The following is an 18,156-nucleotide window of genomic DNA, read 5'->3' on the forward strand; positions in this document are numbered from 1 at the left end:
CTCTCTCTGGGACCTCCTGTTGTGATCCCTTTCAGATCAGTCAGCAGTGGTACCAGGCACCATCTAGTTCTAGTCTCAGCATTGTGGAGGCTGGGGTAACCCACATTTCTTGTTTTCTGCCATGAAATAGGCTTAACTCATGGAAGGAAATCATGTGGTGCATGGTGCTATGCCATCCCCACGATTGCTTGGGGTCTGGACTGTTGTGATCCACAGGGTTTTCATTGACTGATTTTGGGAACTAGATCTCCAGGCCTTTCTTCCTACTCTGTCTTGGTCTGGAAGGTCCACCAAAACCTGTTGAGCATCATAGCAACATGCAAAACTCCACTGACAGATGGGTAGTGGCATCATATGAGCTGGAAATTGAACTAGGGTCTCCCAGCATGGGAGGTGATAGTTGTACCACTGAACCACCACTGCTGCCAACTGCCCACATGAATACCAGTTTCCTTTAATTCTCGCCTTGGCAATTTTATCTTTCTGGACCTAATCTCTTTTATCTATAAGGGGATTAGCTTAATGATGTTTAAGGTCCCTACTGTGGGTCCTTAACTACGAAAGCTTCAATTCTGATGGAGAAAACAACTTTTCCTTTGCTTTTTAGATATGAATCTTGGTCTATAGTGAATATGTTAAGACAAAAAATCTTAGTGCTTTCTGGATGTGAAGTCAAGCTAATGGGTTATAGAGTGAAGTCATAGATAGCTAATTATCACAAGCTTGGTGGATAAAATTAATCTGCAAAGTTTACAATTGTAATGAGCAAACTTTTCTACTGCACTTATTTTAATGTATCTCCACTCATGTTTATAAGTCAACAGTCTTTGGATTTGGAAGTATTAGAACAAAATTTTCATTATTACAGAAAAACTGCCCTTCGTAGTAAGTGGGAAAGCAACTTTGTAATTAAGTTACAGGATAAGCATTATTTTGTGGTAAAACAGTGACTACCTTTTTCTCTCTTTTTTGATCTAACAAGATGTAATATAGGTGATTCAGAGCTTGAGGTTCTCAGCCTAGGTCAACAGTCTTCCCGTTCAGTATTAAACTGCTGAGGCTTATTACCTCTCATTCTGGTTGCTTTCTAGTCAAGTTAAAGCAAAGGGGGCTTATAATGTTCCGTTTCTTCAAGAACCTTCCAAGACAAGAATTGTTAGCCGAGGAATTCCAAGAGAGGTGGCTGTTGGCCGAGGCACTGCCCTTTATACCGCTCACGAGGGATTCTAACATTCCCTTCTGTTACGTCGAGATAGGAACCCAGCCCTCGGCGCCACCACCTGCTGGAGCAAGCGGAGCGGGGCGGGCCGGAAGCCCAGTTGTGGACGCTCCGGACCCCGCCCTCCTGGGTGGGAATCCCAGTCGGAGGGCGGGGCCGGGGCCGCCGCGGGAAGCCTAGGGCCGCCCCTCTCCTCACCCCTCCGTTTCCCGCCATGGCCCCAGCGCTGCTCCTGATCCCTGCTGCCCTGGCCTCTTTCATCCTGGCCTTTGGCACCGGAGTAGAGTTCGTGCGCTTTACCTCCCTTCGGCCACTTCTTGGAGGGGTCCCAGATTCTGGCCCTGGTGAGCGGGAGGCACTCGAGGATGACTCCGGGGCAGAGGGGTGGAGCCGGAGGAGATGGCCTGGGGGCGGGGCGTGGAGACAAATGACAGATGGGAAGTCCCGGAGAGGGAACGGTAATGGTGGAAGCGCTGAGATGCGGCCGGGGACGGGACCTGCGGGCTAAATTAGGAACTCGGGGATAAGCGGTTTAGAGTGGCGGGAGAGTGAGGACTGAGGGGGAGGGAAAATGATAAGCAGGGTATTTTAAGGAAAGAGCTTTGTGGAGAAGAATGTTTGAAAGAAGGAGCATTTGAAGAACTGAAATAAAAGGGAGCAATCCAGGGGTGATCTCTCCAGACACGCCTCATATAACTGCCCTGCTTGCATTGTTCTGTGACTTTTTTTCTCCACCTCTGAAGGAAATCTGGGGAAGAGGGATGAAACGAGAATGGAAAACTGATGTAGGCAGGCCAGGAGAGGAAGCCAGAAGGCTCTTGAAAGCATGAAGGGCCATACCCTGGGGGCCCTAAGAGATGGAGAGTGAAGGGGTGCTTCCCACTATTTTCCTGATCTTTTGTCCCTTTCTCTCTCAACTTCCCCTAGATGCCCGCCAGGGATGGTTGGCTGCCCTGCAGGATCGAAGTATCCTTGCCCCCCTGGCTTGGGATCTGGGGCTCCTGCTACTATTTGTGGGGCAGCACAGTCTCATGGCAACTGAGACAGTGAAGGCGTGGTTATGCAGATACTTTGGGGTCCTGCAGAGGTCACTGTACGTGACATGCACTGCCCTGGCCTTGCAGGTATGGGGGCCTGGCAGGCAAATTCTTCAGGGGAACAGAGTCAGGGATAGGGTCTGTGGGAAAGACACCTTGGGTTGGAAGGGTGTGGAGCTTAGGCTTCTGATAAAATTTGGGTTTAGGAGGAGAGCTGACTGTTCAAGACTCTAATCTCAGCTTCTGTTCCTCCACAGCACATATCCTACTCTTTATCAAGAAGGGTGTATTTCTCATTGCCCAAGCGGCAATATGTGCATTTTCACCTTTGCAGCTTTGTTCATATTGTTCCCCTGCCTAGGAAACCTTCCTTAACTCCTCTCAGTCCTACACATTCTTCAAAACCCACACCCCTAAAGTCTCAAGGGAAAGCTTCCCAGTGAGTACTCCTCTGTCTTCTCATTGGGTGCTTGGCACAGACTTTGTGTACCTGTCTAATCACCCCACTCATTCTGTTAGTCCTCAAGGTGGAGATATGCCATCCTTACATCCTTGGGACCCTATCCAGCACCCTCTATGTGGTGAATATTTGTCAGTAATGGTCATGATGGGTCTAGGGGAGAGCTGCAGTGGGCAGCCTCTGGGTCTGGGTCTTTCGAGGGTGGGCTGCCTGGATACCCAGCCCATCATCCTTCCCCAGCTGGTGATGCGGTACTGGGAACCTGTACCCAGAGGTCCTGTGCTGTGGGAGGCTCGAGCTGAGCCATGGGCCACCTGGGTGCCCCTCCTCTGCTTTGTGCTCCACATCATTTCCTGGCTCCTCATCTTCAGCATCCTTCTCGTCTTTGACTACGCTGAGCTCATGGGTCTCAAACAGGTGAGGCTTCCAGATCCCCACCTGGGGCCTCCAGCCCTTTCTAGAACTCTTCCCCTTTCAAGAATTTCCTTCCTCTCCCTCTGATGCCCTGCCACCTTCCCTTTGCCTCTTGACTCCCTCACCTCCCTTTCCTGTCAGACACTCTCTCCCCTTAACCAATCCTCAGAGGCCAAGCATGGCCTTCCTGGGTCTAGGGAAGATGGATGGATCAGACAGCAGTGTCAGGGCCCCAGCTCTCAGAAGGAGGGTGCCTGGGCCTGAATTCTAGGAGAACAATGCCTGGGAGAGGAGGAAAGAGGGGGCTAAATTGTGAAAAGGGCTTAAACTCCATTTCCAAACTGCTCTCCGTCATCTCCTAGGTGTACTACCATGTTCTGGGGCTGGGGGAGCCGCTGGCCCTGAAGTCCCCCCGGGCTCTGAGGCTCTTCTCCCATCTGCGACATCCAGTATGTGTGGAGCTGCTGACCGTGCTATGGGTGGTGCCCACCCTGGGCACTGACCGCCTCCTCCTTGCTCTCCTCCTCACCCTCTACTTGGGCATGGCTCATGGGCTGGACCAGCATGACCTCCGCTACCTCCGGGCCCAGCTACAAAGAAAACTCCACCTGCTCTCCCGGCCCCAGAATGGGGAGGCTGAGTGAAGAGCTCACTTCTGATTCCAAGTCCTGTACTTCCTCTCCCCTTAAAATTCTGAATTTCTCAACATCCAAGCTGGCTGCTTCAAGCCAGAGGCCCCAGTCTCTATACTCCAGGGGCTGACCCTTCCCCTACTTGAGACTGCATTCCGTGAGGTCAGCCCCATTACCTAAATTTGGAGTTTCAGGCATTGGACTCCAAAGTCCACTTCTTAGCAGCCAGGGCCCTCTGTTCTCCCTAAAGCGGAGTTGTGGAATTCTGTTCCCTCACCATTTTGGGTTTGAGCTTGAGCCCCTTCCTAGCCTCCCCAGAAGGAAAAGGATCCCCCTTGACTACTCCCCTGGCATTGTTACTCAGGGATCCCTTTTTCCATAGCTGGTTTCCGTCCCAAGGAGCTGGACCAGTCTGCAAGTTTGTCTGTAGTGGGTGCCCCTGAAGGGCCCACACCTCGAGCCTCCACCTCCCTAGGCCTTGCCCCTGGGCGCCTTCCCCTGGACCTAGTTGAGGGGACTCTCCCGTTCGGGTGGCTTAGGGCTCCTTGCTCCTCCAAGGTGCAGGAAAATAAAATTTTGCCTGACTTTTCTACATCTGGCATGCTGTCTTCGGCGTCTTTTAGGCTGTAGGACTGGGTTTGGAGGGTGGAGAGCGAAAGCCTGGCCGCATCAAATGTGAGTTTGGGCGGCCACCGGCCACCGCGCCCTCTGGCGGCTGCCACTCTCCACGGCCCCGCCCCCATCTATCCGGAGCAGCCGAGTCTCCCTACCACACATCTACCAGTTCTCCCTTTGCAGACCAGAGGACCCCTGGGAGATAGTTTGAAGCTAAAGACAGTGGGGCTGCGACCCTGGTAGGGGATCAAGCTCCCAAAGCTGTTGGCCCCTTGCGCCTTTCCAGCCTCCCCACCCCATACACACAGGCCCGCAAAGCGGGGCGGCAGTGGTCCCCGACCCCGCGGTAACAAAGGCTGACCCGGGAAGGCTAGGGCTTGGGGAGGAGCTGCAGGAGATGGGAAGGGCGGGCCTGGCTCCGGATCCAAGCAGCTGCCGCTTCCTCCCCAACTCCCTCGGGGGTCCTGAGTCACTGGCCGCCGCCCTGTGTCGGCGAGTTAGGGGTGAGGGTCTAGTCACTTAGGCTCTCCGGGGCCGGGGGGCGGAGGGGTCACGCCCCCTGAGGACAGAGCACAGACCATCAGGGGAGAAGAAGGGAGCCGGGGCGCGGAACCTTAAGGCTGGGTCTTGGGGAGCGAGGCTCCGCCCTCTCCCCTGGCTCCGCCCCGCGCCCCCTTCCCTCTCCGCATTGTTCTCAGACAAAGCGGTCGCCGCCCCCCGCCCGGCCCCCTGGTCTCTGTCTCTGTCCCTCCTCCTCGGCTCCCTCCTTCCCTCCTCCTCTCTCCCTCCTCCTCCCCTCCCTCCCACCTCCGGATCTCCCTCGCTCCCTCTCTCCTCCTCTTCCTCTCTCTTCTCTCCGGACGCCTGGCTCTTCTGCACCCCCTCCCCCAGGGCCCGCAGCGCGTGAGTTCACTAAGAGGCTTCAGACTTGGGGAGAGGTGTTCTAGCTCTGGTCTCTGCTCCCGTCCCGGTCCCGGAGCTTGGGCTGTCTCTTCTTTGTGTGCAGAGATTCTGCAGTCAGAGCGCGTTGGGGATGGCCGGCTAGGTCGGGATTCCCTGAGAGCGGGGTTCTGGGCACCGGACTCGCAGGCTCTAAGGAGCCGAGGCTTGGATCCTGTCTTGGGCACACTTGGGTCCCCAGGCGCAGCCCGTGGGACAAGCAGACGGGGGTGACAGGGCAGGGAGGGGGCGGACTCCTGCTTCTGGGAACGTGCTGGCAGCCTAAACGCCCAGGTTCGGGGCGTCCCGGGGGAGGGTATTTCCCTTGACCCGCCTTGGGGGCGGAGTGCGGGGCGGGAGGTGGGGGCTGGGGGACCGGAGGGGCGTGGCCGGGCGGCACTGGACCCGGGAGCCTGGAGTCTCGGGGCCCCGCTGAAGCGCGCCCGTCTCCAGCCCCAGCACTCCTTTCCTTTCTACCCCCTCATTTCCCCTTCTCCCCTAGACCTCTTCCCTCTTGGACCCCTTCTCACCTCCCTGACACTCCCTAAGTCCTGTCGCCTCTTTCCCAGCGCGACTCTCTTGACCTCCCCACTCTCACCTCCCCTGGGGTAGTGGTGAGGCAGCCGCACCTGAACTTGGCCCACCCCTCATCCCAAATTCTCTTTTCTCCCTTTTCGCTTCCCCTCACATCCTTGGGACGGTATCTAAGACTTCTTAACCCAGCGCTGCCAAATCTGATTCCTTCCTCTTTGCCCTGAATCTGGACTCTTCCTCTAACCTCACCATCCCCCTAACTTGGCTCATATCCTCTCTCTTTACTTTCCCAGATTTTCCCTTCTTCTGTCCCCTCGTCTCCATTTTTCCCTCTGTTCTCACCTCAGCTCCTCTCCTCTTCTCTGTCTCCCACCTCCCCCCGCCACTTCCTCTCCCCTCACACCCAGTCTCACCCCCTGAGCCTCTCTCACGAGCCTCTCCTTCCTGTCCTCTGCCCCCAGCGCTCCACAGCCTCAGCCCAAGGCAACCATGGCCACCATCCCAGACTGGAAGCTCCAGTTGCTAGCCCGGCGGCGGCAGGAGGAGGCAGCGGTGCGTGGCCGCGAGAAGGCCGAGAGAGAGCGCCTGTCCCAGATGCCAGCTTGGAAGCGGGGGCTCCTGGAGCGCCGCCGCGCCAAACTTGGACTGTCACCTGGGGAGCCTAGCCCTGTGCCGGGAACTGTGGAGGCTGGACCTCCAGACCCAGATGAGTCTGCTGTTCTCCTGGAGGCCATCGGGCCGGTGCATCAGAACCGATTTATCCGGCAAGAGCGGCAGCAGCAGCAGCAACAACAACAACAACAACGGAGTGAAGAGCAGCTGCTTGTGGAGCGAAGGCACGGGCCACTTGAGGCACGGGAGCAAAGACCCAGCCCTGGGGAGACTCGGGATCTGAGTCCCAAAGGAAGAGAGTCAAGAGAAGAGAGGCTCAGTCCTAGGGAGGCCATAGAGAAGAGGCTGGGCATAGGAGGTGCCCGAGAGTCTAGCCCCAGACCTTTGGAGATTCGAGACTGGAGGCAGAGTCCAGGAGAGGTGGGAGACAGGAGCTCCCGACAGTCAGAAGCACAGAAATGGAGGCTGAGTCCTGGAGAGACTCCAGAGCAGAGTCTAAGACTGGTAGAGCCTCAAGAACGAAGCCCCAAGAGGACAGAGGTGATGGAAAGTAGACTGAGCCCAGGAGAGTCTGGCAACCAGAAGCCGGGCTTGACAGAGGCCCATAAATGGAGGCCTGACTATGGAGAGTCTCAGGAACAGAATTCGGTACATCTGGAGGCATCACAGTGGAGGCCATGCTCAGGAGAGGAAAGCAAAGACTTCTCAGAAGAATGTGGGAGAAAAAAAGAGAGGTCAGTTGCAGAGTTGGCCCCGGAAGAGGTTTCAGGACTACCAGAGACTCTGACAAGGGAAGCTCGAGACAGCAGCACCGGAGGAATGGAGACAGCAGACCCGAGGTCTGGCCTACTGGAGGTTGGTGAAAGGGGCTTGAAGTCAACAGAAGGGTGGAAATGGACCCTGAACTCGGGGAAGGTGCAAGAATGGACGCCCAAGGAAAAAGAGTCTGAGAGTCAGAAGCCAGAATCTTCAGAGTCGTCTGAGAAGCGGCTCGGGCTTCCTGGGGTAGAGCCTGGAGAAAGGGAGGCTAAGGAGGAGGAGGCCGGGGTTCAGGGCAGGCCTCTGAGCGCCCTTCAGAACCGATGCGCTGTGCCCTCCCCCATCTCACCAGAGGACGCTGGGACCGGAGGAGGCCCTCGACAGCAGGAAGAGGAAGCAGTGGAACTCCAGCCCCCACCACCAGCCCCTCTGTCTCCCCCACCCCCTGCCCCACCTGTTCCCCAGCCCTCTGGGGATCCCCTCATGAGCCGTCTGTTCTATGGGGTGAAGGCAGGGCCGGGAGTCGGGGGCCCCCGCCGTAGCGGACACACCTTCACAGTCAACCCTCGGCGGTCTATGCCCCCTGCAGCCCCGGCCACTCCTCCAGTCCCTGTCCCGCCTGATGCCGCAGTTCCTGGGGCTGGGAAGAAGCGGTACCCGACTGCTGAGGAGATCTTGGTTCTAGGAGGCTACCTTCGCCTCAATCGCAGCTGCCTTGTCAAGGGTTCCCCCGAAAGGCACCACAAACAGGTAGGGAGCAGCCAAGCCAGACTTCGTAGGAGCCCACTCGCCAGTAGTTCTGGGTGCCGCTCGGTCTTTCATTTTTATACCCCTGTATTCTTGTCTCCCTTATTCTTTCTTGTTAATTTCTGCCACCACCCTTCCTCCCTCTGCACACACCCCCTTTCTTCTTGCTACTCTCCTGTTCCATTCATTTCTGAGCCCTGAGGAGCCTGCCCAGCAACCAAGCACTGTCTTTGGGTGTGTCTCACAGGGTGTGCCCAGGCTGCGCTTTCTCCCTTCCCTGGGGCTGAATTCTTCTCTCCATTTCTTTTTCACCTTTCCTCTGAGTCTGTGTGACCCAGCCCATCTGATTGTGAGCTGAGGCTGACAACCATGAATCTATCATGGCATAATCACCAGCATGAAAATACTTATACTTTTCTAGGAGAGTGAATTGTCCGGGCAAGAAACCAGGAGAGGCTGACAGGGTGGGTTGTGGGTTCTAGGGAGAAACAGCATAGAGATGGCCTAGAGATGTATGGGAGGAAGGTCTCCCAGCCCCAAGGGAGAGTGGGGGCAGAGCTGAGTAGGGACATCCAAGGAGAGGGGAGGGAGGGACGGAATAGGGCTAGCCAAAGAGCAGAGAGAAGGCTTTTGAACCCTGGAGTCTGCCCCATGGGAGAGGCATACAGAGGCCATTTGAAGTGGGTGACCTCAGGGTTACACACCCCCAGCTGGGCCACTGCTTTAGACAGTGCTCCCTTCTCTCTTGGGACAAGAAAAGCCTTCTCCTCTTCCAAAATACCCCACCCCTTACTCCCCCGTCCTTCCTCTCTGGGCTTCCCCTCTCCCTGAACTGGCTCTGTAGTCGGTTTTCCCCTCTCTTTCTGTCTCCCTGGCCTCTCCCCCTCCTTGGGGTAGAAAAAGAGAGAAGTGAATTTTGAGGTGTAGTGCTAAAAGCCAGAGGGGCTGGAGAGTACAATGGCAGTTGGGGACGGGAGTGAGAGCTGAAGCCAGAAGAGGGTCAGAGGTTAGATTGAATAAGGACTTAACAGGGAAGTAGGAGCAGCCAGGCTGACTTTTCCCCTTGGCCCTGGCCTTGGTCCAGTTCCTTCCATAGACACTCCAACCAGTCCCAGCTTGGAAATCTTTAGGACAAGATAGGGCCCACAATCAGATATACTAGACTCAGAAGTCTCTCAAGCTAACACAGCAGGAAAAGGAAGCAGTGGATTCCAACCCCCACCCCCAGCCCCACCTGCCTGATAGCCCCCTGGAGATTCCCTCAAGAGCCATCCCAGAGACTGTGAAGCCCTTCCTGGCCTCCAGACCTCATCCCACATGCTACATCCTAAGATTTGTTTGTCGTGTCTTTAGTGTCAGTGGAAAACCACAGGGACCAAAGATCTGAGCTAAGCTTAGGGGTCATTTGGTCCCCAGATTCATCTTCATGTATCACTTAAGCTCCCATCCCTGAGCCATGGTATATGCAGCCGTCTCTCCAGAGTTCCCCCTGACTGCTACCAGCCCTTCCCCTTAGGACTGGGCAGATGCAAAGGAGGTAGGTAGGATTCTACCAGGGGGAGGTGTTCAGAAAGATCACATCCTACTGAGGTCAGTTTGTGCCTTTGGGAGGAAGAGAAAGGAAGCAAGAAGCTTTGGGTCCCAAAACACAATGTACATCCATCTGGCAGGAGCCAGGAACCTAGTATAGAGCAGGACCAGGGATGGTGACCATCCCTAGGTCAGGGAGTAGGGGATCCGGAAGCAGATCAGCCAAACAGGAAGCCTGGGGTGGGGGCCGGAAAGCTGGTGGAGCTATGTGGGGAAGGCTGGGCCTTGGGCCTGCCAGAACTGTGCTCAGGATGTGGTGAGAGAATAAGGAAGCAGCCGCCTGGGGTGGGGGTGGGAAAGAAACAGCACAGAGTTTCCTAAACCCAGACACCTCACCCTTCCACCCTCGCTCAGGCCTTCTCTCTTCACAGCCTCTTGCTCATCAGGACTAGCAGGCCCTGGCCCAGCCCTTCCTCAACCTACTGACTCAGGGTTAAGAGGGCTGCCACTCCATCCCACCCTACCCCCAGCCTTCCCTAAATAACTCTGATTGCAGGCTAATTCCATCAAACTGATCCCTGCCATCAGGAGAGAAATCCCAGCCCTGCAAGCCACTGGGGATATCTCTGGCTGAGAGGACAGCCCCTCCGCTCTCTGGCCCCCTTGTGACCTTATATAGCTGATGAGAGAGGAGCGAGTGAATCACCCTCTGCCCATTCCCCCCACTCCCATGCAGGCTGTGCATTCCTGAGGAGCCCAGTCAGAAATTTGGGAGGGGCAGGATAAGGGGAGACAGACATAGACTGAGAGCAAATCAAAGGCATCTTTATTCAGAGTGGATAACAGATGATGGAGATTGTTATCTCAAAACCAAACCTCTTGCTATCAAGTCAATTCTGACTCCTGGCAATCACGTGTTGTAGAGTAGAACTGCCCCATGGGGGTTTTCTGGCTACAATATTTATGGAAACAGATTGCTAGGCCTTTCTTCCATAGGGCTGCTGGGTGTGTTCATACCACCAACCTTTAGGTTAGCAGCTAATTGTAAACTACTTGCACCACCCAGGGACATTGTGGTCACTAGGGGTGTAGGGGGTGTGAACTGCACCTGGCAATATTGTCAGAGGGATGACACCAAAATGACTGTATAAAATTTTTGTTCCATGCAAGCTGTGGGCGTTGGTACATGAGACGCTGGCAAGCCTCAGGCTGGGTACGTGCGCCATGGTGCAGCTGGGCCAGGTGCTGGTGTAGGAGGAGGTAGCCATGGGGCACCTGGGGCACAGGGTGGCCCATAGACTGTGCCACTAGGCCAAGGCTGAGGAGTTGGGGAGCACCTTGAGGTAGCCATGTGCTGCTGGAGCCCTGGGGCTGGCTGGATTCTGTGCGATCTGGTATGAGAGGTGGTCCATGGAGAGGTAACACCATGAGTTACTGCACTGGTGACACCAACTCTAGTGATGCCACTGCCTGGGGACCTTTGTTATCCCAATGTTGTTGTTGTTATGTGCCATCAAGTCGGACCGACTCATAGCAACCCCTCCTTGGGTTTCCGAGGTGGTATCACTACGGAAGTAGATTGCCCCATCTTCCTTCCAAGGAGTGGCTGGTGGGTTTGAACAGCCAACCTTCTGGTTAGCAGTCAAGTGCCTTAGGCACTACACTACCAGAGCTCCTTTATCCCAATAGGGGATGTGAAAAGACAACAGAAGTGGGTTCCCAAAGGCTTGGGCAAATCTGTCAGTAACAGAGCCAGAAGTTGCCTTTTTCGAGAAGCTGGGATGTATGGTGTCTATTTGCTGCCACTTGATTCTCTTAGCAGCTTTACCAGAGTCTACTCTGCACAGGCTGGGCTCCCTCCACATTGTTTCCTCAGCCTTGGTCCCCTTTGGGATCTCATCAGAGTTCTGGATGATCCCTCCTCTTCTGTTGTAGCAACTTTGATGCTTCTATTGATTCATTTCACAAACACTGATTGAGCAGGTACTGTGTGCACAGCACATTCTAGATATTAGGGCTATGTCATCGACAAAACACAAAAATTCCTACCCTCTGGCAGGAAAAGAGGCAAGCAGACAGTGAAGGTAATAAGTAAATTCTTTAGAAGGTGGTGATTATGAAAGAAAAAACTAAAGCAGAGGTAAATGGAACCTAGAGCTCTAGGAGTTGTGGGGGAGTGAATATGGTAACTTTATAATGGAGTGACTGGGAGGGAGGGCGCCATGGGAGGTGTGTGGGGGAAGAGTGTTCAGGCACAGGGAACAAGCAGTGCAAAGTCCCTGAGGTGGGAGTGCACCTGGTGGGCTTGGAGGAAATCAAAGTTAGTTTGGCTAGAGTGGGGAAGGAAGCCTGAGAGGTGAGGGGGGAGTGGCACATGTGGCCCTAAAGGCCACGGTCAGACTTTTGGCTTTTGCTCTGAAGTGGGGAAACATTAAAGGGTTTGAAGTCAAAGAGTGATGTCGCCCCTGAGCTCCAGCTTCCCATGAGGACCCAGTTCTCCCATCCCACACAGCCCTGAGCAAACCAGCTATCCAGCCACTCTCTTGGCTTCTCTCTTCCCACACCCCAGTCCATGAAGAGACTCAGGGTACAGGGGCACAGCCCCTTGTCTTCCTAACCTGACTCCATGGAAGGCCTGAGTGGATCATCTGGACCTTTCCAAGTGGTGCACATGGAATCCTCCTGTTTCTCTTCTTAATCTCTTTGGTTACCAGAGTTAATCCCACCCTGCCCCTTCACCCTGAGCTTCTTAAGAGGGCAAAGGGGAAGGGTAGAAAGGCAATTAGAACAGCTGGGGCTCAGCCTGCCCTTGGGATGGTATTTAAGAAGGATTTTCTGTTCCCTCTGTATTCCTTCTCTGGTCTTTTGCCTTTGCCTCTGCCTGTCCCTCTGGTACTTGTTTCTGTGTGGACTTTCCTCTCTGTCCTTGTCACCTCGCCACCTGCACCTTTCAGGGTCTCAGAGCTCATCTTCTCCCTGGTGTATTGCCAGAGGTCTCTTGGTTCCTCTAGGACTGTTGGTTTTCTGTCCCTTCCAGCTCCAGATCCCCTTTGCTCTGGGTCTATTCCAGCCATAGGAGAGGAGTGAGGGGCAAGTGACTAGGGTTCTGGGTTTCCCAGGGCTAAAAGCAAGGGTCTGAGAACATAGAAAGGAATGTGCCTGTGCCCTTTTGCCTGGGACTCCCTGCCCATTCACCTCTTTCCTGCCTGATCAGGTCAAATCTCTCCTCGGAGCAGCCTCCATCGCAGGGGCAGTGCCGTTGTTCTGCTCACAGGATTTATCTGGATGGATGTTAATTTCTTTTCACCCCTCTGCCGTCCACACTCTAAATGGCAGGGACCTTGGTCTGTAATACTCACTTCTGCCTCCACAGCCCCTGCCAGAGCACAGGCCAAAGTCTGATGGTTTTGAAATGATATGAGTGAAGAGGGGAAATCTGGCATGGGCGAGCCATTATCAAAAGGGAAACTGGATGTAGGAGTGGCTGGGGAGGGGAGATTAGCAGGGCTCTCTAGCCTAGCCCCTGCCTCCCCACCTCCCACCTGCTCCCCATTCGCCTTCAGGGGGCTGACCTCAAGGCTGACCTCCTTTCCTCTCCTCTTTCACACCCAGCTCAAGATCTCCTTCAACGAGACAGCCCTGGAAACAACGTACCAGTACCCCTCGGAGAGTTCGGTGCTGGAGGAGCTGGGCCCAGAGCCAGAGGCCCTTAATACTACCAGCCCCCTAGTAGCTCAGCCCGACGACGATGAGGATGAAGAGGAGCTGCTGCTCCTGCAGCGGGAGCTCCAAGGAGGCGGGCTGCGCACTAAGGCCCTCATAGTGGGTGAGAGAGGCTCTGTCGGTCTGAGGGCTCCCCCTGTTGTTGGGGGCTGGCACTGCAGCCTGGGAGGGAAGAACCAAAACCAAACCAAACTCACTGCCATCAAGTCCATTCCGACTCATAGGGACCCCCTTTAGGTTTCTGAGGTGGTAAATCTTTACAGAAGTAGATTGCTCAGTCTTCCTTCTGTGGAGTGGTTGGTGGTTTGAACTACCAGCCTTCTGGTTATTACCAGTCAATTGCCTTAGGAACAATGAAGGATTTAATGTTGGTGCTGGAAGGGGCTTGGCAGGACCCCCAGCCTGGCCCACTCCTTTCACAGATGGGGAAACTGAGGCACTGGGAAACAAAATGCACATCAGGACTCAGATTCCAAGACCAGGGCTCTTTCTGGGCGCTGCAGTGCAGTTGAAAGCACAGGGTCGGACAAACCCATATTTGAATTCCAGCTTGTCTCTTACTTTTGGTGTATCCTCAGGGAAATCGTTTGACCTCTCTGGCCTCCATTTTTCCATCTCTGAATTGGAGTTAATTCTAACTACCTCCAGGAATTATTGAGAGGATTAAGTGATTTTTGTGAAGCATCCAGAATCATGGCTGGATACAAAGTTACCTAACCTCTGCCTGTATGATTATTAAATTAGAGTTAGGAGAGTGTCTGAAGGAGCCCTTGGTGATGCACATGATTAAGAAGTTGGCTGCTAACTGAAAGACTGGCTGTTTGAATTCATCTAGCAGCTCCGCGGGAGAAAGATCTGGTGACCTGCTCCCATAAAGATTACAGCCTAGAAAACCATACCACAGTTCTACTCTGTCACATGGGGTTGCGTGAGTCAAAAATGACTCAGCGACACCTAACAAAAATATTAAGAGTGCCTGGCACAGATACAAGCTAATTGAGTGATGGCTGCTGTTACTGATAGTAACAAACACTCAAGAAGCGAAAGATACATAAGATCTCCTATATGTGGCGTAGTACCTAAGGCATTTGACTGCTAACCAGAAGGCTGGTGGTTCAAACCTACCAGCCACTCTTCAGAAGGAAGACTGGGCTATCTACTTCCATAGATAAACTGCCTCAGAAACCCCAAGGAGGAGTCGCTATGAGTTGGAATTAACTCGACGGCAGTGACTTGGTTTTATATGCCAACTGCCCTTTCAGCTTGGGCAAGGAGGGCAGGGGTGGGTGAAAAGGCCTTCACTCATTGTCTATTATTATTGCCTCCTCTTGCACAGATGAGTCCTGCCGGAGGTGACCCTCTCCCCACACAGGAAAGATATATTCCCCTGCTTGCCAGAACTGAAGATCCTGGAGCCCAGAAGATCTTGAGCAGACAGACTCTGACAATGAGTGTGGCAGAGAAGAACAACCAACATCCCCCAGCTTGCTTTTCTTGTCTTGTTTCTGGGGGCAGAGCCAATTGCCCAACTTAACCCTAACCCAATGTCCCTGGTGTGTCAAATGTGCTGGTGCATCTAGGTGAACCAAGAGTGAGTCTCAAGCCCTAGAGAGAAGCATAGAGGCCACTGTGTGTGAAGATGGAACACCCCCATCTTTATGGGCAGGGGCACTGTCTCCACAGCCTTCCTTAGCTCCTCACCAAGCCTGAGGTACTCTCAGCAGTTAAGCACTCATTTGTCTCCCAGAGGCCTGGCCCACACTCTGATCCCTAGATGACCACCCTTTTGTTTACAGCTCCTGCCTCCTGTCTTGACTACAGTCTGGTTTACAAATCCCACCAGCTCCCAACCCCATGCTGCCAAAACCCCAGGTTTACAAGCCACGCCACTTGGTGAGTCCTTAGGGATTTCCTCTACCAACCTCCAGCAGGCGCCTCATTGGGAGTGGTCTGGGGCGTGGCTCCTCCCACTTTTGCTCAGTATTAATGTGCCTCAGTCTTCCCCAAGAGGGAAAGCTGGGAATCTTGATTTTGTACTCCCAGATAGTTATTTAATGCTGTTCTTCCTAGTGGTTCACAATTGAATTGTAGGAGTGTGAGGTGACTTAGGAAACTCCTCGCCTCTCCTTCCTTATCAGTTGTGGTTTTGTTTTTTTAACTTTCCATAATAAAGTGGAGTTCTCTCCGATTCTCTTGCTGCTGCTTTTCTTTTTTTTTTTTTTTTTTTGAAAAATAAAGAGCTTTTATTGAGGGGTAAGGCAACTTGCAAACTGGGAGTCACAAAGTCCAGGGAATGCTGAACTAAGTGATCCAAGGAGGAGACAGTTCAGAGAGTTTATATAAGTAAATACAAGGAAATTCAGTAGAAAATCAGTGATTGGTTGACTTTTAGGAAATAGTTACAAAATTGACGATGGTATATCTGATTGGTAGGAGATTACATACATTTCTAAAGTTTTTTATTTTAATTTTATTTATTTATTTTTTTTATTTGCTGCTGCTTTTCTTCAGAAAAATTTTTTAGAAAGTGAGGAGGGAAGGCTCAGGGTTCCTCTTTTCTACCCTCACCTATCTTCCTATTGGCAGTCAAGAGGAAGTGGCCATGGTAGGAAGGCGAGATATTGGGGGATGAACCAGGCACCCAGCAGTGACTTGCGGAAGGGGCTTAAGGAGAGCCTTGCATGGTTTTCATGTGTAAGACAAGCAGATGTGAGGAGGGACAGTTGAGGTATTCACTAGCCTGGAAGTGTCTTGAAGGCAGACCACATCAGTTGAGTTTACTGCAGTATTTCCATGCCTGGCACCAAATAGGCACATACTTATTTCTAGAATGAATGAATGAACAAATGAAATAATACACGAAAGGAGCTGTGAACATAAATCTGAATCAGAAGACACTGAATTAAAGATTGTAGTATTAAGATGCCTGCTGCAATGCTAGCAACCAGGTAATGTGTGACATACAACCCATGTGGCCATTGACAGTCAATCCCCTGAAATAGCTGCAAAGTTTAGTGGGTATCTACAGAAGGCCAGTTTCCTGGAAGAGGGTCTCCTCAGATAGACAACAGAGTTTATATTCCTAAAGGGTTAAGAACTATGGATAATTCATGGCTTTGGTACCCAAGTGTAGTTGATATTACTGGATTTTCTCAGTTCATAGAATCTCTAATTGTGGGACATCTGCTGTCGTTTACCTATTTTTTCAGTTGCTTTCAAGTTGATTCTGACTCATGTGACTCCATGTGTGATAGAATAGAACTGTCCTCCATAGAATCTTCAATGGCTGACTTTTTTTCCAAAGTAGATTGCAAAGCCTATTCTTCTGAGGTGCCTCTGGGAGACCTGAACCTCCAATTTTTCAGATAGCAGCCAAGCATGTTAACCATTTGTACTACCCAGGGCACATTTTACCTATCAAGTTATTTATTAGCTCTCCAGGCTAGTAAAGGCATGATTGAGTAGCTATAGTCGTTCTACCACAACACAGGATGCCTCTTCCGGTCTAGTTAGAGGAGAGTCCTCTTTGTTAAAAAAACAAAATTTATTAGATAAATTAATATTAAGCACATGCCTGAGATCTGTGACAAGAAAAGTGTCAAAAGAGGTGAAGGTACAGAAAGCAGCATAATCCTTCCATCAGTAGATAATTTAGTAATGATCTTAGTAAGTTGTGACCCAGGAAAGCTGGGGCAGGAAGCTGTGAGATGCCAGGGTGCTCTCAGTCTATCTCAGAAACAGAAAACAATGCAACCACGAAGTCAGTGATATGGATCCACCTATGCCTGTTAATGGAAGGAGCTCTGGTGGTGTAACGCCTAAGGTATTTCACTGCTAACCAGAAGGTTGACAGTTTGGTAAAGATTTACCACCTCAGAAACCCATGAGGGTCGCTATGAGTCAGAATCGACTTGATGGCAGTGAGTTTGGCTTTTTGAGTGCCTGTTAATAAGGAGCTCTTATGGTACAGTGGTTAAAATACTTGGATGCTAACCAAAACGTTGGTAGTTTGCATCCAGCCACTTCACGGGAGATAGATGAGGCAGTCTGCTTCCCTAAAGATTTACATCCCTGGAAACCCTATGGGGCAGTTCTACTCTGTGCTGTAAGGGTGGCTATGAGTCAGAATCAACTCCATGGCAGTGAGTTTGGTTTGGTTTGGTGCCTGTCAATGGAATAACAGTGTTTCATTTCCCAACAGTAGTGTCTGATAAATCTCATTTACCCCAAGAATATGAAACAGAATCAAACCAAGATCAGATAGCAGAGTGTCAGGTAACAAATTTACTTTAAAATGAACACCCATCAGTGAATTCCTCAAGCTATTAGCAAAAGTGAAGAACACAGTTGGCCTATTCCTTAGTTTGGGGACTCTTTTTTTTTTTTCCCCCTAACAATTTTCTGAGCATGAAGAAAAGAGGGCACCTTTGCTTTTCTCTCCTTTCCAAGTTTCTTCCTGCCTGAACGTCCTTCCTTATACCTACCTGTATTCACACCTGGTACAGGTACCAGTCCTCACAAAGGTCAATGCTAACCATTACAGGCGAATCTTTCATAAGCGTGGACCAGACTTTCCAATTGAAATGGAACTCTTTCCCTTACTTTGCTTTATTTTTGGTTCTATAGAACATGTTTTACTTACTGCTATCTGCTCTCCAAATTTTTTTGTTGGAAACAAAGAAGAATCACCGGTAGTTGGAAAATTTGGCCTTGGTGACAGAAATAATGCTGGAACTCCTATGGTAGAATTTTGCAAGACCAACGACTTGTTCATTGCAAACACCTTTTTTCAACAACACAAACGGAGGCTATACACGTGGACTTCACCAGATGGAACACACAGGAATCAGATTGACTATATCTGTGGCAAGAGGCGGTGGAAAAGCTCAATATCTTCAGCCAAAACCAGGCCAGGAGCTGATTGTGGAACAGACC

General features: G+C 52.1%; 2 protein-coding genes across 2 annotated transcripts; both read left to right on the forward strand.

Moving 5' to 3' along the window:
- Positions 1-1,433: 1,433 nt before the first annotated feature.
- Positions 1,434-3,774, forward strand: NRM (nurim). Its single transcript, XM_007951400.2, has 4 exons — positions 1,434-1,563; positions 2,147-2,343; positions 2,957-3,133; positions 3,493-3,774. Exons 1-4 carry the CDS (start codon positions 1,434-1,436, stop codon positions 3,772-3,774), a joined length of 786 nt encoding a protein of 261 aa, XP_007949591.1.
- A 2,565-nt stretch (positions 3,775-6,339) lies between these two features.
- On the forward strand, positions 6,340-14,577 carry PPP1R18 (protein phosphatase 1 regulatory subunit 18). The gene is made up of 3 exons (XM_007951402.2): positions 6,340-7,971; positions 13,111-13,324; positions 14,558-14,577. Exons 1-3 carry the CDS (start codon positions 6,340-6,342, stop codon positions 14,575-14,577), a joined length of 1,866 nt encoding a protein of 621 aa, XP_007949593.1.
- Positions 14,578-18,156: the final 3,579 nt, after the last annotated feature.

This window comes from Orycteropus afer, unplaced genomic scaffold (genome assembly GCF_000298275.1).
Source record: "Orycteropus afer afer isolate SDZICR_OR568_19922 unplaced genomic scaffold, OryAfe1.0 scaffold00294, whole genome shotgun sequence".
Taxonomy (NCBI): domain Eukaryota; kingdom Metazoa; phylum Chordata; class Mammalia; order Tubulidentata; family Orycteropodidae; genus Orycteropus; species Orycteropus afer.

Bases quoted from the DNA above. Each gene is read 5' to 3' on its own strand.
- NRM (XM_007951400.2), top strand. From the start codon at position 1,434: ATGGCCCCAGCGCTGCTCCTGATCCCTGCTGCCCTGGCCTCTTTCATC. The intron at 2,344-2,956 runs GTATGGGGGCCT...ATCCTTCCCCAG, and splicing joins GCACTGCCCTGGCCTTGCAG to CTGGTGATGCGGTACTGGGA. The intron at 3,134-3,492 runs GTGAGGCTTCCA...GTCATCTCCTAG, and splicing joins AGCTCATGGGTCTCAAACAG to GTGTACTACCATGTTCTGGG.
- PPP1R18 (XM_007951402.2), top strand. From the start codon at position 6,340: ATGGCCACCATCCCAGACTGGAAGCTCCAGTTGCTAGCCCGGCGGCGG. The intron at 7,972-13,110 runs GTAGGGAGCAGC...TTTCACACCCAG, and splicing joins CCGAAAGGCACCACAAACAG to CTCAAGATCTCCTTCAACGA. The intron at 13,325-14,557 runs GTGAGAGAGGCT...CCTCTTGCACAG, and splicing joins CACTAAGGCCCTCATAGTGG to ATGAGTCCTGCCGGAGGTGA.